At 48.8% G+C, this 27666-nt stretch overlaps 1 protein-coding gene across 6 annotated transcripts in view; it reads right to left on the bottom strand.

The window, feature by feature from the left end:
- Zasp52 (Z band alternatively spliced PDZ-motif protein 52) overlaps window positions 1–27666 on the bottom strand; it is a 74067-nt gene that overhangs the window by 16033 nt on the left and 30368 nt on the right. For 3 of the 6 annotated variants that reach the window (XM_077648734.1, XM_077648738.1, XM_077648737.1), the window contains exons 2-11: window positions 20200–20351; window positions 17295–17415; window positions 16277–16446; window positions 14807–14892; window positions 11226–11427; window positions 10205–10290; window positions 9047–9149; window positions 6278–6554; window positions 2666–2731; window positions 1206–1293 (exon numbers count right to left, since the gene is read on the bottom strand). In XM_077648734.1, the coding sequence (XP_077504860.1) occupies window positions 1206–1293; window positions 2666–2731; window positions 6278–6554; window positions 9047–9149; window positions 10205–10290; window positions 11226–11427; window positions 14807–14892; window positions 16277–16446; window positions 17295–17415; window positions 20200–20351 (1351 nt within the window). Of the gene's footprint in view, window positions 1–1205; window positions 1294–2665; window positions 2732–6277; window positions 6555–9046; window positions 9150–10204; window positions 10291–11225; window positions 11428–14686; window positions 14893–16276; window positions 16447–17294; window positions 17416–20199; window positions 20352–27666 lie in introns of all 6 variants that reach the window. The other 3 variants (XM_077648736.1, XM_077648733.1, XM_077648735.1) reach the window with 1 other exon arrangement.

Here is a 27666-nt window from a genome sequence, read left to right on the forward strand (position 1 = left end):
TACCTAAATGTATTCTCATATTCTAACGTGCAGCTATTGCGATGAACAGCGGCAGCTATAAGAAATGAAAAGTAAGTAATGTATTCATGGTGTTATCTTTCTGAGTCCCAACTGAGGCTCTGTGCTTCACCACGCTGTACGAGTCATCACATCAGAAAAAAAAAGATTTCGAAATCGAGATGGTTCACATCTTCGTGTGTAATATAGGTGGAAACCAGTTTTTTCAAGCCACGAAGCTCAGTGCGAAAGAACAAAAACACGGTACTCTGAACAGATACAAGAGGCTACCTTCAGGCCTGTAGATTCATTGCTCTATTTTCTCTTACTTTTCCCTACTAAGACATAATGGAAATCTCTGAGCAGACACTGCGAATTATCTATGCGGTCCATTCAGTTTTCTCCACCTTAAGATGCTTGTGAGATTCCAACGATTAATTTACGAAAATATTCAAAGACTTAAAAAAGCTGCATTGTAGCTTAACGCTACGGGGAACCAAGAAATCAGTAGATAATGAGACGTTTATAGGCAATCATTTTGGATGCTTACGATCTATCTGTTTATGGTGACACATTCGAGGATCAGGGCGTACATGATAAGATGCGTAAAATTCGGAGGCGAGATTTTTCAACGCCAGCACAACCTCCTCATCCCTTTATAAGTTTCTACAGTCAGCTTTTGCCTACAAGAATAACACGCAAATGAGTATACAGTTTAGTCGTTTTGAAAATGGCTCGTCGCCTCCTTAAAACACAAACTGAGAGGGTTACCGACCAACCAACCGACTTAATGACTTATTCTAATCGGCTACTGCGGCCCATACCAGAGGCTGCCTCTTTTCCTGGTAGCATCAGCGGAAAGAAACGAGTTCGGGGCTGAAAAACTGACGGGAAGATCACACAAGAGTAACCTTACGAAAATTCCCGCGTTGCTACAGGCCTGTCCCATCATATGCATATTGGAAGGCACAGGACTTACTGGATATACTATAGGGATTTTTGTTTTGTTTTGCACAGTTTCTCGGCAATCGTGCACTGATTACCAGCTCAGTACAAATTCACATCGAGTGGGAAAGAAACGTGAGCGTCACAACTGTGAACGCTTACTCCCTACCACAGCAGAACACAAGCCGAGCAAGCAAAGGCTATTTTGAGACTTCTCATGTTTCCTTTTTTTTAGCGTCTACGTAGTTTTTGTCTTCCCTTACCTGGTACTGGACGGTGCGCATCACCCACAGGAGCCGTCACGGGATGCAGCGGTGTCACGCCACCGAAAGGCGGGGTCGTCTTCGCCGACTGTCAGGTAAGCACACAGGAAACGCAGCGTCAGTAACAGAGCGCGCAGTGTCGCTGCCTTCTCTTGCTTCCTTTTGTTGTCGTTATCTCTACCTCGTTGCATGATCAGCCCTAGCTGTTTGTGGAGCAACACCACATTTCTGTTTGGAATTTTTGGGAGTCTGATGCATAAAGGCTGGGAAAGTAAATATCGTGCATACGCTGGAACTGATCTTTTTCAGCCATTCCGAATGAAGGTAAGATAAACGATCAGCCGCTACTAAAAAAAGAAAATACTTGTGCAGATGTGTGTCAGAGCTCTAGTAAAACTTAGTCCCTCATTTAAGAGCAAATGTCATGCGCGCGATTTCAATTGCCTCCGTTTCCTTGCTGAGGCATGGTCATAGTCTGATGCATTAGTTACAATACTAGCAGTACTGCAGTAGATGACACTGTGATTAAATAATACAGAAAATTTCAAATTATAAGCGTCTCATCTTCGAGCACGCCGAAGAATGAAGACATTTTTGTGCCTATGCATCTCAAGCAATGTTGCCAGTACCATTTTCTACACTGTACTATCTATCGCCTTACACACATCTGTCATCTGGTTCCCTTATGTAAGTATGTGAAATATGTTTTGAGCTAAAGGAGCAAAAAATGAGAGAGAGAGAGAGAGAGAGAGAGAGTGTGTGTGTGTGTGTGTGTGTGTGTGTGTGTGTGTGTGTGTGTGTGTGTGTGTGTGTGTGTGTGTGTGTGTGTGTGTGTGTGTGTGTGTGTGCGTGTGCGTGTGCGTGTGTGTGTGTGTGTGTGTGTGTGTGTGTGTGTGTGTGTGTGTGTGTGTGTGTGTGTGTGTGTGTGTGTGTGTGTGTGTGTGTGTGTGTGTGTGTGTGTGTGTGTGTGTGTGTGTGTGTGTGTGTGTGTGTGTGTGTGTGTGTGTGTGTGTGTGTGTGTGTGTGTGTGTGTGTGTGTGTGTGTGTGTGTGTGTGTGTGTGTGTGTGTGTGTGTGTGTGTGTGTGTGTGTGTGTGTGTGTGTGTGTGTGTGTGTGTGTGTGTGTGTGTGTGTGTGTGTGTGTGTGTGTGAGAGAGAGAGAGAGAGAGAGAGAGAAAAAGAGAGACACACAGTCCGCTTCTGAAGTGATTCAAACTGTCGGGACATGCCATTATGTAGGGCTTTCGTATCATGTCATAGTTTTTTCCACGTGACTTGTCTTTTACGCCTGTATGTGGTACCTAAAGTCATGCATACAGTCATGCGTGCTTTGATATGGTCATTCTTCTATTTAAGACTGTTTTCCTTCTGAGGCAATCATGATCTTGTAAAAAGCAACTTTATTATGTTTAATTTTTTATCGGTTCGCAATAAGATTGGCTGCCAATTGGAACGCCTTACCTGCGGAGTCAGTGGCTTAGAACCCGCCACGGGCGAATGTGTTGGCGCCTGGCGGAAATCAGACCGCTGTCCAGGGAACAACAGAAGTGCCGCAGAAAAAAAAAGAGACCAAAGCGACAAACTCAGCAAGATGCAGGGATGTTCGAATGTGCAAGTCAACATAAGCTCGCATGCAGTACACACACCACGCGTAAAGCATTGCCGTTGCAATTCACGCCGCTGTGTGTAGGAGCGCTCGCAGTACATGCGGCAATACATTGGTTCGTTTTTGTTTTCTTTCTGCGTTCGCATTCGTGCGCGCCTGGTAAATTCGTATACCTGCACATGCAGCTTCTCAGAAAATGTCTGGCCACAGCATCCGCTGCTGCGCCCCCTATGGGTCAAGCCGTGGCTACCGACTGGAATGTAAGGGTGAGCAGTGGTCAGCTCTATACTAGGTAACGGTACGGTCGAAATGTCTGCTGCGACCACTTGGCGATATAAGCGAACGTGTCGCGTTCCCTCAAAGTTAGTTTCGCTCCAAACCACGCGGTTGCACGGTATATTTGTAATCGCGCTGGCGTGCATCGAAGTCACGTATTCCTACAGCAGTTCCACAGGCTGGGAGTCACGATCTACCCCGCTACTTTCAGTGCCCCGCCGCGGCGGTTGTGCTGTTTATAGAAACTGCATCGGTGAGCCATAAGGGTCTCTGCATGTGTGCGTGGGTGCATACGCACGCGCACGTCTGTGTGTGTGTTATTTTTTACATGTGTATATATGTCGACATGCAATAGGTCCATCAGGTCTGTATCCTCCACCTAACTTAAGATGTCGAAATTGTATCATGACGTAACAGAGCCGACATATGCGATATTTTCTTAATAATATGGTCCCCACCTCATGGAAAGGTTGAGCATATTGAGCACTAGAAGGATAAGTTCTCGGAATTGCAGAGAAAGCAGACATATCCTGAAGGGCCAGATTAGTTAATATTAATTGCCACCAAATGCGCACTGAAAGGTTTAGACACACAATTAAAAAAAATGAGCACACCTCTCTTAACGTTACTAGGCCAAACATTGAAGCATTTGCTCAGTGGACGGCCGCACAGTTTCTGGGGCACCAAACTTTTTTGCCTCTGTTGGCCTATATCAAGAATCCATTAAGAGTGAACTCTACCGCATAACCACATTTGGCGACAGGCATAGCGTGCTAAAAGAGAAGCAGGAGCGAGCAGCCCGTGAACTGAAGAGCAGCGGCACGCACGGAATACCGCATTGGTCTGTGTGTATCGTACTTCGCCCCGTACACATCCGGTGGCGCTGCCTGTCTGCTTGTTACGAGGCTCCATACTTCTGAGCAAGAATACAAGGACAAGCAGCAGCGGCGAGCTCTTTTGTATAAACAGCGAACGAAAGTGAGCGGCGGCGGCAGCAGCAGGAGAGGCTGGGCATACTGCACAATAGAAACACGGGTTAGGCTCAGGCGCACAGCCAGGTAGCGGGGAGCAGAGCGTCTCTGTGGCAGCCGTGCACACTATGCACTACGACTACACGATCCGAGCAGACCACGGAGCGTCGGGAGCAATAGCCGCGTGCATCCCACGAGCGCGCCTGTGCAGAGACACCGCGCGCTGCAAGATCGCGACCAGAGGCATCATCGTGAGGCCGTGAGGAGCGTTAAGAGCGGGGCATTTCCGGCTGCTCATCCCGTCGTGCATCGGTTATACGTGGTTAGTCTTGATCGTGCACGTGACGGCCAGCAAAGTAAACAGAACCCAAGGTGGCCAGACTGGTTTTTGTTGGTTTCTCTGCACTTTATTTGAAAAGCATTTCAACACACGATGGACAACACAGCGAAAATGTTCGTTCTTAACACTCCTCTTTGGGTATCATAGTGCGGTCCAGCAAGTTATTACCACGGTATACACACTTCCCGTAGATAAGTCCGCGACGCTCATCAAAGAAAGATGTGTCCGCTACACAAAACATTCGAGTAGAAAAGCTGACGCGACTATTTCAACGCTGAAACGAACAGCATACAGTGGACATACACGAGACAAACAGGTGCCAAGCAGTCGGATTCCGGGCTTTCTTAGAAAACCGTGAGGGGATTTGCTCTTTTCTAACGCACATTCTTTTCCACACACGAGTAGAGTGGTGGTCAGTAATCAACACAAAAGACTAGAACTCTGATTGCACGAACTTGTCGGCCAGTGCCGCCTCTGTTCACCACACAGAAGTCAAAAGAACATTTAAATATTGCGAAATTGAAAAACGGATACGAGTAGTGCTTCAAATTTGATTTAACAAGAAGCCTGTGCATTCTAACACGTGATTTCACAGTAGACACCACTCTATGACAACAGTTTTGCTCCTTTGAAATATAAGTATGCTAAATAAGTTAGAGAACAACAATGAACTTTGAGTATTTTCCAGGTACTCTTCTGAAACTTGACATTGCAAGAATCCTGAGAAAAATGCAGACATTTAGTATTCGACTGGTTTACTAGACGTAGGGCAAAAGAAAATTTTCTACTCTACAGAAATATAAAAAGAAAGCATTATCACACACATCGCCTAAATGTCTAGAACAGAGACATGTGCGGCGTGTACAGTTCAACATCACATGAAAAAGACAGGAAAGAAATGTGCCAAGAAAACGGCAATATAGCGTTCTGAAGCAAAAGTGAATACGCGTAATGAGTGAGAGGTTGATCCTGATCGCTTTCGGGCTACCGTTTCTCAAACCGATAACGCCGTTGCTGCTTCGCATTTGACAGAAAACAACGCGTTTCCTAGTCCGCGGTTTCGACGGCAAATGTGCACCACACTCCAACTGTCATAAACGAAAGCACTGTCGTCACGCTGTAAGCCAGCGCTAGCTGAACAACAATACTGCGACGAGTAGTTATCGCTCAACGATGTCTGCAAACATTTGCTTTTAAGAAAAAAAAAACAGGATGTGCTATCTTCACCCACTCGGACTGTTCTTCGACTACCGACTGCTCTAGCCGTGACTCATAAGGAGAGGAACCTTGTGTCTAAAGTTCCGGCTGTTTCTTTTACGAGAGTATGCTGAATGATTTACTGATGAAATGTGGCCACTCTGCGACGGCTGGCAACGAATGCAGAGGCAAGCTGCCTGTAACATTGCGAACAAATACGTGTTTTTTTTTTCCGAGCATGAAGAGACAGAGAGTGTGCGAAGCAGAAGCATTTTCTTAGCAAAGAGTGAGGTCACCACAAGAAAGATCAGCTACAGCCACAAGCTCGAAAGGAGAAAAGACCGAGAATGAGAAGGTGCTCTTCATAATGCCCCGGCCTATACTGAGCTCTGACGGGTACACGGCACAGGGAGTACCTACGCAGAGAACTGGGCGAAAGCATCCCTAAGCAGCACAATCACACCACGCCTCGACACAGCCGCTGCTGACCGACGGAGACGGCCGTTCCGCACCTTGCGCACCGGCCGCGATAGAATGGTGCCGCGCTCGAGACGCGACAGTCCCGAATCGAGCGCGTGCTGGGCTTGGCTTCCCGTCGGTGCCGCGGCCGCGGTGAGCGGAAGCGGTGACGCGCGAGTCTGCGCGAGTCCCTAGTTCTGGAAGACTTTGCGGAGGTTACTCACGCCCATGGCAACGGGGGAGTCATAGCAGATGCCGGGGCTGTCGGGGGGCGGCGGTGGCTGGTCGGCCAGCGGAGCCGCCGCGACCGGCGAGTGCACCGGCGCCGCCTGGGTCGGCGTGTACGGAGCGGCGGCCGGCGTGTACTTGGGAGCCGGCGGGGTGTAGAGCGGGCCCTGCGGCGAGACAGCCCCGGCGGGAGCCCTCGGTGCCACGGGCACGACGGCCGGCGCAGGCGCGGGAGCCGGAGCCAGAGGCACTCCCTGCGGGATGTGGCCGCCCCTGCGCAGCGGACACGGAGGACAGTTCGCTCAGGACACTTGCGTTTGACAGGGACGGCACAAAGGAGCGCCCGCAGTCCAACTATAAAGACGCTGGATTTTCCACCGCACAAGCGGGAGTAGTATAATTCATTGACCCCTCTTGACGATATGCAAATTCAGAACAGAAGAAAAAAATGTGATCTCAGTTAGACACTTTTACTTTTGCCGAAAACATAAACCGGTACCGTCATAAAAGCTTTTTTCGTCTTGTTATTGGTCTTCGAAATTTCTAGCATTATCTATTACACCAGACACCACTTTGGAGGAGTTAACCCATTTCTTTCCCTAAGATCATGAAATCTGGGCGCGAAATCACAGAACCTTCATAGTTCTGAATGATTGGGGAACGATTTTTCTTATGCCGAACTTTCATGCTATTCTGCAAGAACAATGGATACGGTACTCGTGCTCGTACATGGCTACAAAGAGCCGGACACAGGCACTACCTCAGACAGGGCGGGTAACACTTCAAGGGAACAAGCTTCATTCGTCCGCCCTGCAATGACCGGTTTAAGCTAGACATCTGTGCATGTCGAATAAAGACTGCCACAGCAGAAACACGGAAGGCTGCACAGGTGTTGGCGAATGGGCTGTATGCAGAAAGAAGAAAATACTGGGAAGATTGGCGCACTCATTCCTCTTAATTTCACAAATGGCAAGAGGAGGTGCCTTCTGGAGGTTCTTTGCAATGAAACAAAAATGTCAGTGCAGCTATGGCACTGACCCATTTCACGCCGATGAGTCGTTAGGTATCACGTCTCCGTCTCAACTCTTCCTTCCCCCTATCCCCACATTAGAAAATTCTGTAGCACCCTGCTTTTGTATGACGTTTGCTCTGTACCAACAGACTAGAAAACTGGACGAGTTGGCACTGCGGAAAAAAAATTGTGCGATGTACGAAACTTAAGGAACGCCGCAAAATAAGCGCTGACTGGCCATGTAATTTTATTACATTACAACGGAATATGCATTACTGGGGGCGTTTCAAACAGAAAAATAGAAATAATATAGCCCGGCCCGCACAATGGAATATGCAGGTAACCCACATTTACTGCCACGTGCTCACAAAATTGTCCCGCTGGCGTCTATATAGTCAATTCTTTATTGCGCAGAGCAACGGAAGCATGACTAATGTCGCTTGGCTCTTGATATGACACGTTTCCGCAAGCTCCTTAGAAGTCTGTCTTAGCCGCCGCGGTGGCTCAGTGGTTATGGTGCTCGGCTGCTGGCCCGAAAGACGCGTGTTCGATCCCGGCCGTGGCGGTCGAATTTCGATGGAGGCGAAATGCTAGAGGCACGTGTACTGTGCGATGTCAGTGCACGTTAAAGAACCTCAAGTGGTCGAAATCTCCGGAGCCCTTCACTACGGCGTCCCTCAAAGCCTGAGTCGCTTTGGGACGTTAAACCCCCATAAACCAGAAGTCTGTTTCTAGTGCTTGAATAAAACTGAAGCTCCTTATCTGAACAGTTCTTGTGTTTAGATATAAATTTATCTGTGAGTTAACACTTGTTTTGCTCTATTTTTGTCCGTGTTTTGCCGATAGCACATTTTTCGTAGCGGTACTCTGGCTACTTGGCATTTTCACGACTGGTCAACCTTGGGGCCGCATTTTCTAACGATTCTTTAGCTTATTTACTATTTCTTCCTGCTACCGTAAGCATCTGTCGCCTTTGCGACGCCGCTCGTGGTTTTATTATCAATAGTAGTAAAACTCTGATTCATAGTGTATTTCGTAAGCTTCTTACCAAGTGCCGGGGCTGACCAATGGCAAGCATGCAGAGTAACAGTTGGGGAAAAGGAATCGTTACTTACATGCCCCTGCAGGCAAACAAATGTCACCATCTGTATGTCGAATCATATTGCGCCACGATCCTGTGCCGTTTCTTGATCCTTCTCGTACTCGAGCCAACAAAGGAAAGATCCTCGCAAAAATGCAAGGATTGACACGAAGAAGCAATCGCTCGATTAATTGTCAACTTTGTATGTCTGGTTTTCTCAGGAGTACAACGTGCCCATTCAGCACGCCACGTATAGCTCTCTACTCATTCATTGCACGACCAGCAAGCGTAACAAAGGCGCAACGCAGCCAGGTATCACAGTGAGCCAATAATACGCAACAATCACTCGATATTCAGAACTCAGCTTACACCACGCCCTACTCCGATTTCGGTACGGACATGTTTTCTAGGAAAAAGTCGCAACTACGCAGCTATGAAGACAAAAAACGTGGGCACTTAAACACAGCCAATTTTACCTCGCGCACGTAAGGACGGTGAGTTTTTTTTTTCTTTTTTTATTTGCAATCTGTAAAGCAATCCAGTGCGGCTAGCGCGAGCGCAGAACATATCTTTTTATCGCCCCACATTCCATCAGCGCCTGCAGTTTTCTATATGACCCAGAGTTCGTCGCCAACGTTAGCGTAATGCGCAGCGTTCGCGCAAACTACTTACGGGGGGACGGGCACGGCCTCCAAGTTGCTCCCAGGTGCAATGTGGCGGGCCGCCTGCTTTGCGTGGATGTCGCAGTACAGCTTGTCCTTGATGTTGAAGTACCCTACATTTAAACGGAATGACAAAGCCAGTCACTCACGTTTAGCGAGACACTCTGTCGATTAATCGTCGTTCTGCGGTGGCAGCTACAGAGCTCATTGCTACGATGCAACGAATCTATACCAACTAGCCCAAGTAGCCGTTCTAGCTACAGAGCTCACTTTCGCGTGTTGACGATAGTCTGTATTCAATGCCTTTAAAAGGACACTGAGGACGAGCGCACCAAATCTTTGTTCTCGGCAGAAATCGATTCCATGGCTCTTCCCGAGTATGTTGACTTTTCTCCAGCAGCCAAAGACGCATTTATTGCAGAGAAAAGCGTATTTCGAAATTTTCCCGACACAGGATTTAACCTCATGACGAGTACACCAAAAAGGACTCCGTGATCCCCGATTTGAAGTGAACCGCGGTGTAGCCTAGTCTCTGGGATTCGCGTTAAATAATTGCGTCGAGGCACCCTAGTTTACTTGTGAAATCGGCCGGCGATGACGACGGCTGCATTTCGTTCTTCGTACTTCGCCAGCTTATAAAAGCTCAGTTTTCAGCGAAATTTGCACATTTGTTTTTAGTATGCAGTAATTTATAAATACAGGCCAATTTCGTTTTGTCCTCAGTATCCCTTTAAGATCATCTCCCAGACGCAGGAGCGTGCTTGGGATATAGCTTCGGTGTATAATATGGCTATGAATGACACAAAACTCTCGGAGTGTCACTGCATTTCCGGATTATTTGTCCAACTAGAAACAGGCTGGTCCAATCGTCAGACTTAATCAAGCTAACGAGGAACAGCGACTACGGCATTCAAATGTTCAGCATAACGAAGCAGGTGAGATGCCGTGACATGTCAAACATATTTAAAGGGAGGAATCTATATGGAAAACTCCCATGTACCGAGATTGCCATTAAGTGCTCGTTTTACTGTTACGCCCTGCGACCGTTTCTGCAATGAAGCGTGTTAAATACATGAGTGGAAGAGTTCTTTTAAAACAGAAAGGCTACAAAATTGCAGATACCAGAAAAGATATGAAGGAATTCTTATTGAGAAACGTCAACGCATACCTATGTTCTTAAGAGAAGTTCCGCAGGTGGCGCAACGGAAGCACTCTGCGTGCAGGGCTCGATCCTTAATGCGAACAAAGACGCCTCTGCAAAAAAAGAAAAAAAAGATGGAGAAAACAATGACGGGTGCACCCTCCGTTCGGTTCGCAAGCTCTAAAAGCAGTCATTTCATTTCCAAACGGCAAACTACGCACAACTGTGTCAGTGTGACAGGGTTTGTTTTTTGTAATTTTAGGAGGCTGTCGCGGTACTCGTCCCGAGGCACTGCCTCAAGATCACAATGGAATGTATTTCAATATAGTACTGTTTGGGGAAGAGATATGGCAAATGTGGCACCAGCGAAACGTTCACTGGCCAATTCAACGTGCTGCGGCGATACATTTCTTTTTTAGGTTTATTCCTCATAGCTATTTCGAAATTAATCTCGTACCAGAAGTTAATTATTTCCGCGTTAAACGTTTCCCTCGATCTACACTAATACCCGACGCAGACGACATTCCACAATCTCTCTCCTCCCACGGCATCCAAGGCGCAGATTAATTCATTTATCAGCGCCCCTCAAAGTGCTAACCGCTCCGTTATCGCGGCGAGCTCCGAGTTGGTGCGGACTCCCTTTTGGAAAGTTGGCAGCGATGATTTCGAGAGCGCAGCCACCGCCTATCTAAAACGCTCCCGATGCCGAACGTCTCTCGAAATCACTTGCCGGCGGGCACGCGCTTTCTTTAATTCATGAATCTGGCGCGGTCGGCGAGGGGGCATCAGCGGAAGAAGCAGAGGCGCCGGCAGTAGGAAGCGAGGCAGCAGGTAGGGGAGGGGGGCAGCGACACGCGCCGGGACGACGATCCCTCGAGTGACAAGCGTAAAGGTGGCACCACCGCCCTACGTTTGATGCGTGCCGCGCGTGGCGCACGTGAAGCCCTGCTCTGGACCGCCGCCTATTCATGTGTGTGTGTGTGTTGCGTATCTACAGCGTCCGTGGGCGTGGCTCGCGCACGCGCGCGCGCACACAGGCAGGACGTACACGATGAGTCTTCCGCAGTCGGCGCACGTGTTGGGGGCGCCCACGGTGGTGTTGGGCTGCCCCGGCGGCGGCGCGGGAGCCGTCTTGGGGGCCTCCACGTGACGTAGGTTGACCATCGGTGCCGGTGTCGGGCTGCTCGCGGTGACGGCAGCGGGCGGAGGTCCACCCAGCGCCGGGCTGCTGCTGCCGCCGCTCCCGTAATCTGCAGCGAGGACAGCACGCCAAAAGGCGCAAGTAGGTTAGGCCTATCGAACGAATGGCACCGGCAAGAGGTGCGGTGGTCACCCGTAAAGCCGGATTGGATTAGAGCTGTTAAAGATATTAGAGATACCTTCTCTCTACTAAAGGAAGAAAAAAAATGAGGAGGTGCGAGGACGATTAGGATGCAGACGAGTCGGCGAGGACGGCATGGGTGGTTCCCAGGGAGCTAGGAACACGCCAACTAGCAATCACGCTAAACGCCCCTTTCTGAGCAGAGAAGAACCCATTCCGTGAGTAAAAGACATCAGTTATTAGCTCTCTCACGTCGGCAGCTTCTACAGCGGGAATAATAACTAAACTGCAGACCGTAGGGCGTGCGTCGCTCCTGTGCTACGCGGAACACAACTAAACACAGAAGCCACTGTGCAGGCTACGCTTATTACGGATGTAGTGATTGCGTATCCGGCTGATCCAAACATGGCACGCGTCTTTCATCCTCGTTTACCTTGTTTTTTTCTTTGAGCTCAGTGCCAGCTCAGTGTCTTAGATCAATGCCAGTGTAATCCAGGGCGCGGCGCTGACCGCACCCTGGATTACGATCTAGCCCTTACTCCTGAGATTCACTTTAAACATGCGCTCGTTTATGCATACGTCGTCCTTTCAGCTTCCGCGCTTAGTGCTTTACCGCTACCGGTCGACTTTGCATAGACAGATTTCTGGAAGTTGTTTATGAACTCCAGCGGTAGAAGACACAAATGCGAAATGTTCGGCAAGGGCACAGTATCTTCCGAGCGAGTGTGAGCCGTACTTCAGTTCCCAACGGCTTGTCGAACACACTATCGAATATACGTGACTGTTGAACTTTCGGACTGTCGGCTCCACAGGTAAGCAGAACACATGCACATTCAGACTGGACCAAAATGTACTCCTCCTGTCACGCGTCAGATTGTTTTCCCCCGCGCGCACTCGTGACGAAAAGAGAGGGCCACGTCAACTCCTAACCAGCGCCGACCAAAGTAGGCTAGCGAGAGCCGCTGCCGAAGCCAGGTAATGAGCAGCCCTCAGATGGACTGATCGAGAGCTGTTGTTTCTGTGCGCCCTTGACATGCTCGGTTAGTTTGACAACAGCCTCGCTTTCAGTCATCACGCGTTTGCAACACGGGTGAGCCCAACGTAACATTGCTGTGGAGCTGGTTAACTGCAATTCATCATATAAAAACGCTAAAGTGGCATGACACTGACACTCTGACCTGACCAGCTAGGAACACATTCACAGTAGGCTCGTCTGGTGGCTTCGAGAGCGCAGGTCAAAAAGCTTGGCTGTGCAGGTTTAAATATTCTTCGTAGGTCCCTCAAATCTTGGATGAACGTCAGCTGTCCCGAATTATACATTTCTTTTTCGTTTCTGGCCGCCGATTCCAGCTTCAAGTAACTCACATTTGGATTTTCTGAGCTGCACCGAGAGCCGTACATAGAACCTCCATTATAAGCTGAGATGAAAGCGAACTTTACACGAAATTGCACACACACGATTTTTCTAAGTTACAAGATTAGGCTGCCCACCAGTCAAAGCAACAAAACCACAAATTCGCGTGCGTCCTCTGCCAGTTTAAGAGTTCGCCACTCCTTTGCCGCTCGACACACTATAACCGCGACGACTGCATACCTCAAGGGAGCGCACGTGGGAAAAAAAAATCTTGTTTCGACGTCTGAACTCTAAAAGACACTTACCTTGGGCCTGCCCCGCGACTTTTCAGGAACGGCAGCAGAGCGTTACATCTCTACTGGTGTTATCAGCTACGGAACACCACACACAGAAGTGCATCATCTCGCTCATCCGCACATGAGCACAAACGCCACAAGACCATTCCTTTTTAAGACCAGTTGAAACACACAAACTAAGAAGCAAAGCCGTTACAGAATGAAGCTCTCCATCCAAGCGTTCAAGAAGCGGGCTCCACAGGGACAACGAAAGTTTATTTTTGAAAGCCCGGAGCAGCCTTCCCGGAGCGTTCGTTGTAGTGATTCAGTCTGCACTAATTTTCGTTTTAACCAGTGTTTTTTTTTTCTGAGAGTTTGCTCAAAATGAGAAGCTTCTGCAAACAGCGTGCGTTGCAAGCCGAGTTATTTTTCGCCTCCGGAGAGGCACACAAAAGTTTAAGGAAGTCATGCAGCACAAAGAGATGCAAGACATGCGGGCGCACGTTTTGAGCCGTACAGGTGAAGCAAACTGCATACTCGCCACACCGAAAATTACCCGCATGATGACTCTTTTATTTTTTTCTCCCGGAGACTTGAGTCAGTCGGTTGCTCAGCTGCATTTCAGAACTTCTCTTTCTTAATAAAGAATATAAAAAGCAGCATCGTTGAAGGCGCAAGGCAGCAAGCATCGCAAGTAAGACATGAATACAGCGCACTTCGGCTAGTTCGAAAAAGTCTCGCACTGCCCCTTTTTCCTCAGCTACGGAGGATAACAGTCTAGGCTGCAAGCCATCAGAACACGTCAGTACTATCCTAGTAAATCCTTACAAGTCGACATGAAAAGCACAAAGGCGATTAGCAAAAATTTTGAAGCTTATTTCGTTTCCGTAGCGGTCCGCAAATGACTCTTTCACTAATATTATTTACATGACTCTCATTGTAACTACCGTAGCGAAAAAAAAAAGGAAACGTTATCACGGTGAGCATTACGCTCAACTAGCCGTGTGAATATGAGAGGAACTGACATAAATGACAATTTTGGGAATTGTTTAAGAAAAACAGACGTGTTAAGGCAGTACCTATTTCTTTAATAAAAAAAAATTCATGCAAGTAGGCATCCCTACTAAAGCCCCACAGGTGCCCGTCGTGATAAAGTTACGATCTCTTATCCTTAAGGGTGACAATTAACATCTAGAGCATAATACAAAGTAGGCAATTAGAACTACGAGGATGAAAGATACCCCTGTTGGCCTTTTCCCCAAATTTTTTAATCAGACGTTTTGAGTCAGTATTGACTGTGCTATTTACCGCTTCACTCAAAGGCCCTATCTCTAACGTAAGCAGGCGGTTTTCTAATCTTCACAACGGCGTTTCACAACTGCCGCGTGCGGTTCCGATACTCGAATGCACTAGCAGGCACTCATCTGGAGCCCTTATTACATTTCACTGAAGTTTACCAAGAACTCTTAATAGCAGGCAGTGCCGAGTTTCTGCCTTCCGGAGAAGCATGCAAGGCTCATGTTAAGAGGACGGGGAATTCATGCGTGGAACGCACAAACCTGTGACGTCATGCGAGGAGCGCAGGCAGTCATCGTCATCGCCGAGCGCGGCCAGCAGCTTGCGGAAGGCGAGCGATTGCGTCCGCGTTTCGGCCACACTGACCAGGTCGCTCTCATCACCTTTTGGGTGCTTGTCTTCCTCCAGGACCATGCGGTACACGGCCGAGTCCTTGTTCAGCGGCTTGTCTCCCTTCATGAAGTTGATGCTGCAGCGGAAGGAGAGGCGGCAAGGAGCCCCTCAACGTCGCGCACTGGCAGGCGCATGCAATATGACTTATTAGAGACTCGTAGGGCTCCATTGTTTGTAGCCGAAGATTTTTCATCGTTGCGTAATTGAATTCAAACAGCGCGTTCGTCTTCCTGGAAGTATTCGCGAAGCGCCGCGGTAGATAACGGAATGGATAGTTGCGGATGTAAACCGTCGCCTGAGCTCGTTGTCTTTACGCTTACCCCATGATGAAGACATTAGCGACAATAAATGCGTACGGCGAGCGAGGGCGGGTAATTGAAGATGCGCGCTCCCTTCGCAGCTTTTGCTATGGTATATCACGTTTTCTTTTTCTTTCTTTTTTGTGTACTATGCGAAAGTTTTTTTAATGTATCGCGCCTTGTTATTTATTGTAAAATCGTTTCACTGTGCCATAGTCATTGCAGGCAGGGCCATTTTTATTTTTATTTTTTCTTGGGCTGCCCGCCTCTTTACGAATTTCTCTTTTTTTTTTCCTTTAGCAGTCCCCGTGTCATGCCAGAATCGCAGTCGCCACTATGTTGTTCGGTAAGTCTTGTTGCCTAATAAAACAGGTGCAGTGTAAAACACCAAAAGTCACAGGCCGAAAAAAAGAAATGGGGGAGATAACGCTGTTCAAACACTGTGAGCACCACCTTTATGGTCGGTTGTCATTTCTTGTTCGGTTTTGCAGCCACATATCGGCGGCTAATTATCACAGCGGTACGTGTTGAACAAACGTGACATGTCCACCACAGCAGTGCTTGAAGTCGCGCGTAACGCTAAAACAATGCTAATGCATGTACAACTCAGAACATTGACTGCTGACTGCAAAGAAATGCCCCCACCGCTTCCCAGAGCAGCAGTATCATCCTTGTTTTAAACTATTAGTAACGGTTATTATGTACTAATATGACTGTCTAGAGGTCTGGAGGTTTTGTGCAGCCATGAGCACAAGCGTGACTGCGCATGCTTGGCATCATGGGTGCGCTGTCTTCGTTCGTGACGCTCTTTAGGCCTTATGTCTCTCCTCTCTGCTAATTGATTGATGCCACAATGACTGCAGCAGTAAACCCCGAGAAAGGCATGAGGCAGTTATTAACGCTCTCTGAAGGTATCTTCGTTGGCATTGAACTGTAGGCTGGCAGACCTGTCACCTTGAGGCCTCGTGAAAATGAGATCGAGTTCACACATCACGCGCACACGTCATGCGAAGTCAGCAGCAGATTGTGATGTGCACACATTGCATAACGTCCGAGGTTTTGAAATCCCTTTCAAAGCCGCGCAGTATTCTGCTTGCTGACCTGTGAGTCCAGCAAGAGCGCTACGCAGCGATGTCTGCAATACGTGAACAGTACGCTCACCCAACGGCGCCGGACGTGAGCACCTCTGTCTGGGCGGACAGCGTGTCGGCGATGTTGTTCATGGAGTACACGGGCATCGGCGAGTTGTACTGGTTGTGCACCACGGCTTGCATCGTGCCGCCGAATGGCTTGGCAGCCGTATTGTGTCCTGTGCCTATCGGCTTGTAGGGCTGCGTAGAGAAGAGAAAGCGGACGATGTCATGCTGCCACAACTCTTTGTAAGCGTCATTCGCCTTCTTCGAACTAGGGTGAAACCGAGGCGGCGTGGCACCTTTTTCTTCTTCTTTTGTTAGCATTCAGCTCTCGCACCTGTGAGAGTGCTCCTTCACTCGTTGTGATTCCGGCTCTTAAGACAGGCTGGCTTTAGCGTTGTATTGAATTAAAACGACGAAACAGCGAATACACTTCAGTTTTCTGAATGCCGCACGTGACCTATACTCACATTCAACATCATAGGCACTGCTCGGCTGCTGAAACCAGGTGACAAAAGAAATTCAAATAACTATTATTTAGCGGTCGCAGGTTAATACCACGTGGTGAGTAATGTATAGCAATGTGTTACGCATCATTACAAAAGAGAAAATACACAACCAAAAACAAAAGAGAAAATACACAACCAAAAACTATGTGCCTTTACTCTTTTAACTCTTTTGCAGGATTCTTTGTCTATGGTAGTCATTTGGCACTTCTCTGTCCTTGTAAAGCCGATCGTCTCTCCTGGCGTCTGAAATGAGGAGGACGCCAAAACGGAAAGAACCGTTTGTGGCTCATTCATTCATTCATTCATTCATTCATTCATTCATTCATTCATTCATTCATTCATTCATTCATTCATTCATTCATTCATCCCAGCATCTATAAGTAGCATTCATTCGATAGTTTCGAACAGATATCTTTAGTTCACGCTGCAAGTCGCATTTGTGACTGCTCGTCAAAGATTAATTGCCCCTTGTGTTTTCACGCTTCTCCAACTCAGTTGGAAGAAACGGCGGCACAAGGGCTCCTGCGGCGGGCTCACCTGCTTGTTGGCAGCCAGCGATGTCTTGGTCACCGGGGCCGGTCCACCGTTGCTCATCGGTCCCGGCTTCGGCATCGACCCGACCGGCGTCACCTTAGGCTTCCACGTCATGCTGGCACCCCTGCAAGTGTCACCTTTCGCTAAAGCTTCCATGCCGCTAAAACTCTCCCATGCGCGTGCGGAAAAGCGCGGTTCCAGCTCGTTTGGAAACACATTTTTAATGAAGCATACTGAAGCATTCCGAGCGCCTTCTTTGAGGCTCGATTTCGATACACGGTGAAGGTTGGTATTCCGAATAAAGGCCGATTGCTTCGGCCACGATCTCTTTTATCAGCTTCAAGGTTACTTTTGTAATGATTTTCATAATGGGTCCGACACCTAAGAAGAAACGTAAAGCAACTGGCAGCCGATCATACAATTGATGCGGCATTACTGCGTCAGCTGTATGATCTGAATTTTCGTCTCTTCAAATTCGCTTTTTAATTGCGTCTTTCAGATCTGGCGCGCAGATGCTAATACTACTGCTGCGCGCCTCCTCCGGCCCCTTTCCTTCTCGTGTACAAGAGATTTGGCGGAAACGAGAGTTACAGCATTAATATAGCAAAATATTCCTTATAGTCTGAGTGGAATGTCGGTCCTTTGCTTGTATTTGCGTTTGGCGTAGCGTTCGAACAGCAAGCTTTACGCAAGCTTTGTCTGCAAACGTGGCATGTTCACTTCTCTTTCTTCAAATTAATGCAAAATATTTCGCAACACATCAAGCACTATAGGCATATACTGTAGTCTAAAGTCATGAACGCTTTAGTCGAAGTCACTTTGGCCGCCAGTAGATAAAAGCGAAACGAGAAGCATTCTTTAAGCTCTATCACTCCAGTTTTCTTTCAGTAAATGTTTCTCACTCCGTGTCTGCTTCTACCTCACAGCAAAAGACACATTAGCCGTAACACCACTCATGACTCTCTAATAGAATAACGACTTGCTAAGCCGAATTAGCTGAAAGGCCACGCATCACCATCAGCCTCCAAATGTGCGTATACGGGTGACGTGCACTGTAATGAAAAGTCAGGAGGGGGCTCAGCCTAGCACTGCAAGACTAAAACAAATGTCTTCACGGCACATCGCTCCTACTCAGAAACCGACGTCCGACACCCCAGTTAGCGCGCTAGCATGTACGCACGCACGCACGCACGCACGCACGCACACACACACACACACACACACACACACACACACACACACACACACACACACACACACACACACACACACACACACACACACACACACACACACACACACACACACACACACACACACACACACACACACACACACACACACACACACACACACACACACACACGCGCGCGCGCGCACACACACACAAAATCAGTCTCCGGAAGCGTTAATGAACCGTTTCCTCGGAGCTTTCTCCTTTTCATTATGCGGTTCTTAGGTGGCCGCCTATTACTTTTCCTGCGTCCCAAGAACACGCATCACTGTGGAGGCAGTCCAGACGCCAGAGACAGCGACCGAAATTGACCAGACACTCGGCACGCCATCGCGTAGTCTTTCGTTGCCATGCGATTATTTTTCACTTAGTTTCTCGCTACTTCACGAGGCGTACGCCTTCCGATGACGCCGCTTCAGAGCCGCATCCGCGTGTCCTCTCGCTATGCCGTGGCGGTGAAACGCACATGGCGGCGGGTTCAGCAAAACACGGAGCACACAGCACGTGAACGTCGTGGCCAGCGTACGCGGCTGTTTCTCCTGACCGGAGAACACAGTGAACGCTTGCTGTTGCTTATGCGTGTAGAACGCTTATGGGAGTGTCTTTCGAAAGGACTCGGTTGTCTCACTCTTTAGTTGTTGTTTTTTTCCTTCACTTCCTGCCATGCTTCTCTTAGGTACTTTTCCTTCTTAAGTTCGGCCTCTACGCCAAACAGGAATGTCACAATTTTAGCAGATATGCTGGTTGAAATCCCTCCTCTTCGTTCAAGACATTTGCTCCTGTCTCTCCATCTCCCGACCCTATGGAAAGCGCTTCCCAGTTTAGCCCAGGAAACGGAACCTTTCGGAACGTGCGGTCGGGGGCCTTTTGTCCTTTCGCTGAGTTTTTCACAGCGATGACCCGTGTTTTTGTCTTTCGTTTCATATTTACCGTAACAGTTAATATGCGGGAAATCACGTCTGGTCTCGTGACACGATACACTTACTAAAGACTTGGCATAAGACGTAAGTTCTGGAATCTAAACTGCACGGCGTCTATAGAGGTGCGCCTTTTGTCGATGTTCTGCCTTGTTAGCGACCTCCAGATATTAAGCACGATAATGTAAACACTTCACCTGAGCCGAAACAAGCTACCTAGCTGGAGGTGCAGCGCGTACCGCCGAAGAGGCCTGAAATTTTTATAATCGACTGTTCCTTTGAAAACAGCTCCGTATTTCGGCCGAATGCTAGCTGTCGCTTTTCCCGAATGCGTATTTAATGCGACTGCGACTGGTCGAATAGGCACAATGCAAGTGGAGCTTTGCCAACACACTGCACTCTACGGTAATGAGTTTGGGTGCGGAGAGGTCTTTGCGTACTGCTGCAGCAGGTGGTTTCACTGGAGAAATGGGACCACACCATCGAACCAGGAACACGTGGAGAAACCGCAATAATAATGTGCAGCTGGTCGCACTTTGCTCTGCGCGGAAACATCCACAGAAACAGAAGAGTAAGGAACTCACACTGGTGCACTCGATTGCAAGGATTCACATGGTCCATAAGCGGCGGCATTGCCAGTTCTCAGCTTCCGCGCTTCGCAAAGAATTCCTTCATTGTGGTCTGTCGGAACACCATGGTGCTGTTGAGGAAGCATCGCGAACTGGCAACCCCGATCAAGATAGGCGCCCCTCCTCACCTCGTGACTTGGAGCTCGAGGTAGTTCCCGGCGCGCATAATGGCGTCCTGGGCCTCCTTGTGACGAAGCTGGTCGGTCGACTTGCCCTGGATGCTGATGAGCGCATCGCCGGTCTGCAGGCCGCCCTTCTCCGCCAAGCTGCCGGGGTTGACCTGGGCGCGATAACACAGCACACTTTAACGTACGCAGGCGTAGCACCTATGGCGGCTGCTGGAGAACTGGTATTTAAGTGCATGCATTGCTATGTCCTCAAGGTCCAGTACTGTTGTGGCTTTGCGAGAGTGACTGAGATTGTTTCGTAAAGGCATCCTCATTACTGTACGCATCTTGGGGAATTATGTCCGAGTTCGATCAACGTTCGGATATGCGCATAATGTCTGCACTCATTAAAGCGCGTGTGAACAGATTTTACATAGAATATCGATCACAACGACTGCCTTAGTTTTGCTCGTTGCAGCATTTCAAGGTAACTGACGATCTACTTCGACACAAACGGTAGTTATAAGCATGGCACGCTTGAGAGTGTACAATGACACAGTGTTGCTCCGCTCTGAAATGCCCCGTTAAATATCGTACTCAGCATTCTTCATCACCTTCTATCATTAAGGTGAGTGTCACTTCCGCCTACGTGAGTGTAATTCGCCCATTCCCACTGAACTAATGTGAATCTACAGAACGTAGTTCTTCTGTATCATGTTTATTTAGCACTGCATGCCCAACAATTTTTCAACAGGAAATAGTTTATGAACACAAGTTTTTCATATTTTGTAAGATTTTACTAAAACAATCAATTAATCCGCAGATCTTCCCTCGGCAGGCTTGCGTTTTATTGCTATTAATGTTTTTTTTCTGTCGTCAAAAACGTTCCCCGTTGGTTTTCCGTTCCCGTTGGTTGGAGGTCTCAACTACTCGACGCAAGCGATGGAAAAACTCTAAAAAAGTTTGTTACCCATCGTAAGACTGGACCATTACCCTCAATATTCCATAACAGTGCCTTCAAATATACCCATATTCAATTTTTTTTCCAAGAAAGCTGGACTTGGTGCATCAACCGTTAACAATAGGCTATTCAGCCGCGTTCCGTTGCTCATATAGAACGCGATCATACGAACATTGCGGAAATCGTATGGTGCCAATATTTTTTCCTTAAATTAGCTAGGAAAGGCGAACGTGCTAATGGAACATTCACGTTTATACATTGCGAAATAATAAAATGGATGCTCTTGAAGTCATATGTTCAGAGGATATTCCAAAGGCCACGAGGCAAAATTTCATTGCGCAGTTGCGGCTCACTGAAGCAAATGGCCGTGCCCCTTCACGCCTCTGGAGAGTCTTCCTTAGCACTGCCTTTCTCACTGACGCGTGTCAATGCCCAACGATGAGCCCACAATATTCAACTTTTCAAGCAGCAGGCTTAGTAAAGCGTCTCAAGCAACCCGTTCCTATGATCTAGCTATAACTGAACAGCCACCCTTAATTAAGGCCCAGTGAGAGTCCTCCGACAAGCCGCACATGTCTGTCGCCATCTCGCAGAGACGGGCGAACCAGGCACCAGCATTGAAGCCTCTGGCTAGTGGAACGCACTAAAGCGCTCTTCAACGCGCCTGGCGTGGCGGTAATCAGGCAAAGAACAAAAGCTCCTGTGCGGCACCGTAACCGTGCGCAGTATTTTCTCACCCCCCCCCCCCCCCCCTCCCCCCGCGCGCCGAGTGCGGACTGCGCGCCGAACCACTCTTTCGCGGTGCACTACATCGCGTCGTCGCGAGGCGCCCGCGCACACCGTGGAGGGCCATATGGCGCACTCGAGAAACGACGCCGCAGTATCAATTACGGCCCACTGCTCCCGCGTACTGCTTCTTTGCAGATGGAGGGGTGAGGAGAGGGGGGGTCCGCAGCGCGCACTTGACCGATATCTGGCCCTGCTGTGCCGCGAACGGCTCTCCGAGCGGCTGAGATCACCGGCGCGGAATTTCCGAAACGAGCACCGCCCCTTGGCGAGAGCACGCGTCACTGGGCGACCGGTGGCCGCGCGCGTGGAATTCCGCGTGCGGCTGCCAGCCAGGGCAGAATGAGAAAAGGAGCTCCGCCATGGCTTGTCTCGCTTCTTTCCCATGGTTCTCGCGAAGTGGCGAGCGCCGCCGGAGAAAGAGAGCCGGCAATAATCGTTAGGGGCGTCTTTAAACGGCCGGAGGGATGCGCCCCATTAACGCGACGCGGTCTTCCCGTTGCCAGGTAGAGCGCGAGGCGAGGAGGCAAGTTCAGAAAGAGAGCGTACCAGGCTGCGCAGGGTTGTGTTTGTCTCTCGAGAAAGGTGGGCGCAGAGCCGAGCGCGAAGTATTGATGTCTTGAAGGTGGGCTACAGCTCTGGCAGGTCTAAAGTGGCGTGTAATATATTGAAAGAGACAAATGTTGATTGAATCAGAAATGAATTGGCTGATCCCGCCCTATATGGGCGGGCTACTCCTATGTCTTAGTGATAATGCACCCGACAGTGTGCAAGAAAGAAGTATCTTTCCTGTGGGGCCGGGGCTCCTCGACCGTTAGTTACACTGGAAAAGAGGGGGAGGGGAGGAGTGTATCAACTACCGTTTTCGCACACCGCGCGGGATAAGAATCGTCATTACATCGCCGTGCCCCAAACCCTGGAAAGAACTGATGTTGCACCTTTTTTTCTCTTTTTTTCTGATGCAGGCAGTCACTTTCTATCTTTTTTGCCTTCCAACCTTGTCAATACTAACCACGAACCAGGGTTCCTGGCAAGCAATAGGCGAAAAATAGTATTATCAAACAACGACTTTTTCTTTTCTTTAGTTGAAGACAAGAGCCGCATGCGCGAGTTACACCGCCCCCAGCATGCAGCCAACTGCATGAATAGTTTCGTTTCGGGCTGCCCAGGCAGCGATTGAAAACAATACTTGTCATTCCAGCGCTCATTCTAGCATAAAAAAAATTGGAGGTCAGTAAATATAAGTTTATGTACCACAGAATACTAAGGAGAGTGGAGGTTTGCTTAAAGTGCGCGTATTTTCTCAGCATCTCAAAGTTCTCTCTCTTATTTTTACTGTTTTAGCCGCCGCGGTGGCTCAGTGGTTATGGTGCTTGGCTACTGGCCCGAAAGACGCGGCTCCGATCCCGGCCGCGGCGGCCGAATTTCGATGGAGGTGAAATTCTACATGCCCGTGTATTGTGCGTCCCCATAGCGTGAGTCGCTTTGAGACGTTAAGCCCCCATAAACCAAACCAACCAAACCAACCAAACCATCGTTTTAATGTTTTGTTGCGTACCCATTCCTCTTGAGCACTTTTTTCTCGGCAAGCGCAGCGTCTGCTGACGTCATTAATGTTTACCGCATTCCTCCCGTACTCAACGTTTCCTTCCCTTTGCTACGACAGCTCGCCTGTATAGGCGGCGTACATCACGCACGTGTGTAACGTCTCCTTCCGTCGGCACTTACTTTGCAATAATTGGTTTCGCAAACATTCGCAGTAAATTACCACAATATGTTTCTCACATGCCCCTGCCCTTTCTCTGGTTTCAGTTCCCTTCCTTTTTTGTAATATTTTGGAATCAATAGGTTTCTGCACTATATGTAATCCAAGGCTCCGTGCGTTATCGCTACCAAGATACTGAGCGTTTATGGCAGAATTTTGGTTTCAGAGGTTTTCCTTGACTACTTCCCCAGTGATAACACGCAAAGCCCCAATCCAACGGACTGATGGCCACGCTTCAGTGTCTTGCATGAGGAAAGTGAGTAGCAGGCCCCGCCCCTATACCGTCTCCTTCCCGCTGCGCACACTGGTCATTCTAGAGCCGTGCGTTTGGGTGGCGCATTCACATGTCAGCGACTGCTCACTGCGAGTGCCACGTGCCGAGATGCCAGCCATCGGCGACGCGAGCATGCGCTTCCATTCTTAAGAGGACGCAAACGCGACTGTCTGAGCATAGATTGAATATTTTTCTCCTCGAGGCGCTACAAATTGAGCATTTTCGTTTCGTTCGCAATTAACTTCTTTTTCTTTCTGTGATTGAAACTTGCAGTACTCGTAGGACTAGATTCGAAGGCCCGAGACGTTCCAACACTAACACTCCTCAGTATTACTTTCCGCCCTCTGTTACCCAATTAACTGCCACCGGTAGCGCAGCTTGCGCAGGGCAGAAAACGGATGCTTCCGCAGCCTAAGCGCATGCAGAAAAGTTCGTAATTATTGTGGTTCCGCCTCAAAGATGTAACTTACAATGCACATTTAAGCGTGCGCAGCATTTTTCGCCTGGAAGTGTACGATCGATAGGCTGAGTTGCGGCGTGAAACTACACAATCAAAATATTAGCGTACGATACTAAGCAATACCTTATCGCAGCATTGCTTATCTTTCACCATCGTGACTTTCAGGAATCAAGGAGCACTTGCTCGGAAGTTCAGCGGGTGACATTCGTTGAATACCACTTTGGGGCAAGCTAGTTGTGGCCAGGTCCCACTGAAGAAAACAGCGCGGAGGCGAGACGGCGAGAGAAAGCGACGCAACAGAAACTCTCACCAGAGTTTGTAAGCGCGGCTACCGTTTCGTGTCGTTCACTTCCTACCCTTACCGCGACGCCGCACACATGCGACTGCGTGAAATCTTTCCAGGCCCCAGTAAAGAGTACTGCATCGATGCATCGGCTCGAAAACTTTTGACAGCGTAACACGTCACCACAACCAACGCGCAGGCGAGCATCTGATATTCCCGCCAAGCGGTGTATGCAGCCAGGATGCCAGGTGCCATGCCCCCTCGGTATGAGATCAGAGAGCAGCTCCCGATAGCACCCGTTCGTTTTTCGTGCTTCACGGCGAGTCAATTGCAGCCTTGATCTGGGAATGAGAGGGAACAGTGGGCTAGCAAACGTGTACACAAGAGAGCGGATATTGAGCCGCCACCACATGGCATCGCCGCTGACCCCCGGCGCAAGTCTATCAGACGCGCCCTGATCCTCGCCCCCGCTCGCGCAGTTCGTGGCAGCACCCACACGGCTTACTGTTTTCCCACACTCTTCGCAAATTACCGCAGCCCCCACCCCCGCCTTCCGCCCACGCTGCCCACAGCCCGGTCCGGGCTCTCTCGAGCGTTCGATGAGCGCTGCAGCCCTCCGTGCATGTACTCCCTTGAACGTTACACAAATATTAGGAGCCTTGAACTGTTCCGCCAGCCATGTTGGTTTAAACGACCCGTATGCCCGGACTCGCAAGGTCTCTTGTCTTTGCCTAGACACGGCGCGTTTATTTGTACGCTACGGGGGAATTCCCCGAATTCTCACAGCCAGTTTCCATTATTCGCGCACATTTGTGCTCGTCGTGAGAAAATGGGGCCTAGGCTCGCCGCTGTCATCAAAATGTCGTTATCGCAATGGCGCGAGCCTTCACGGCCAGTTTGGCGCGCGCTCGTCCCCGACATGCGCAAGACGAACAGGTAAAGTCACAGCTCAACTGAGGCACAGGGCGAAGGGAGCAGACAGGCAATGCGCAAGGAGATGCGCATCGTGGAATGCGAAAAAGAAAAGTGCTTTTGACTCACTATAGCGATGACCAACGACTGCCAAAAACAATGTGCCCGCGCGTGCCACTTTTAGGAAAAGAGCGAAGAGGCGGTTAAAGAGCGAAAATGTAATATACAACTTGGACAACGGAAATATGCCACCCAGATTGCCACAGGGTGTTCTCCAGTTTTTACAGTAGTTTCTCACGACTTAACTATATGAAAGCTATGAGGTGGGCTAGTCGGTATGTGATTGGAGTTGAAATTCCGTTGCGCTTGAGGTTTAAAAAGCAAGTGGGCCAAGGAAGGATTTACAAGGATGAAGCCTTCCGTCTGAAATGTAATGCCTCGTCTATGTTATTCCCTCGCCTTGTACCGCTTGTTCTGTAAATCTCAATTGCAACGAAATTTTATCTGCAGTAACTAAATCACCTGAGCAAACAATTCACAAGAGTGGCACTTGCGCATTCTATCGCTTAAATTAGGCAGAATTTCACAGTGAAAGCGTCGCTTCCCGGGTTTTCGAATAATAAGCCCACACTCAAATCATTTACATTGTCAGCATCTTTCAAAGCACGTCACCAGACGCCTCTTATTCCTTCAAAATTATTCAGCTTAAATTTTGTTCCCGTGCATGGCTTTCAAAACCGTCCTTAAAAAATGTAGAATTCATACAAGGCCCTAAATAAATAATAAAACTGCGCTAAGGACGGGGACAGACACAGAGAGAGGCACAAACGACGCCGACTTTCAGCTCCAAGTTGGAAATTTGAAGCTAGTGCCATGTGTCTCGTCCTTTGTGCGTCCCCAGTGCTAGCGTTGTCTTATTACCATGGAAAAAAAAAATCAACCAGCCCGCATAGCTCTACTTATGTGAGCCCTGAAGATGTAGGGCTGTCACGTATATATAAACAAGAAACCGTCGCTCAGCCTTCTTCGAGTCGGCTGCGTTTGTGCCGACCGCATGCGGCAAAATACACCAACTATACCGCGAATTCACACACATACAAAAAAAGAATAGAAAATCCCAAGTTCTAGTCTAGTGCGCTGACAGGCAGCCAAGTTACGGCAATCGCCATGTCAGCATTCTCACTTACAACCCTAGCGCGTTCAACTCTTCTCGTTTGTCCTTTATGACACTTGAGAATAAATGCAATTGAATTCGGTGCAAATTTTAGAACGGCACATATGATACCTCTACGAGCGCACGTACATCGGAATCAACGTTCCCACCCCTTGTCATGTTTTCCCAGCTCCTTCGCTTATCAGATAGCAAGCGACTAAAGCCAACAAAAAAAAGGAAGTTTTCGTGTTGCTGACCTTACGGCCTGCCGTTTATCGCTGGCGTGCATATCAGCGCCCCCGCTGAACAGTGAGTACGCTTTCCACAGTGTTCGTTCCTTCCTTGAGCATGAACTTAGGTCAGTGCGCTCCAATAACTCTGAAGAAACATCTAATTTTTGCAACCTTTTTCCGGCAAGCCTTAGTGATTTTTTTTTTCAAATTATGCTATCATTGCGGACAGTTGGGGAGGAAATGAATCTCCACTGACAAAATGAAACGCTACAAACCAAGCCAAGACGACGGCACTCTGCATTGTACTGTGAGATTCGGTGTTCGGTTACAAGCCATGCCCGTCACAATCCCAGGCAGTACCTTAACAGTAGAAACACCCCCTTGCAAACCGCGATTCCGGGGACTGTTAAACGCCGTCAGGTCTAAATGATTAATAATAATAATAATAATAATTGGTTTTGGGGGGGAAAGGAAATGGCGCAGTATCTGTCTCATATATCGTTGGACACCTGATCCGCGCCGTATGGGAAGGGATAAGGGAGGGAGTGAAAGAAGAAAGGAAGAAATAGGTGCCGTAGTGGAGGGCTCCGGATTAATTTCGACCACCTGGGGATCTTTAACGTGCACTGACATCGCACAGCACACGGGCGCCATAGCGTTT

Source organism: Amblyomma americanum, chromosome 1 (assembly GCF_052857255.1).
Source record: "Amblyomma americanum isolate KBUSLIRL-KWMA chromosome 1, ASM5285725v1, whole genome shotgun sequence".
In the NCBI taxonomy this organism is placed as follows: domain Eukaryota; kingdom Metazoa; phylum Arthropoda; class Arachnida; order Ixodida; family Ixodidae; genus Amblyomma; species Amblyomma americanum.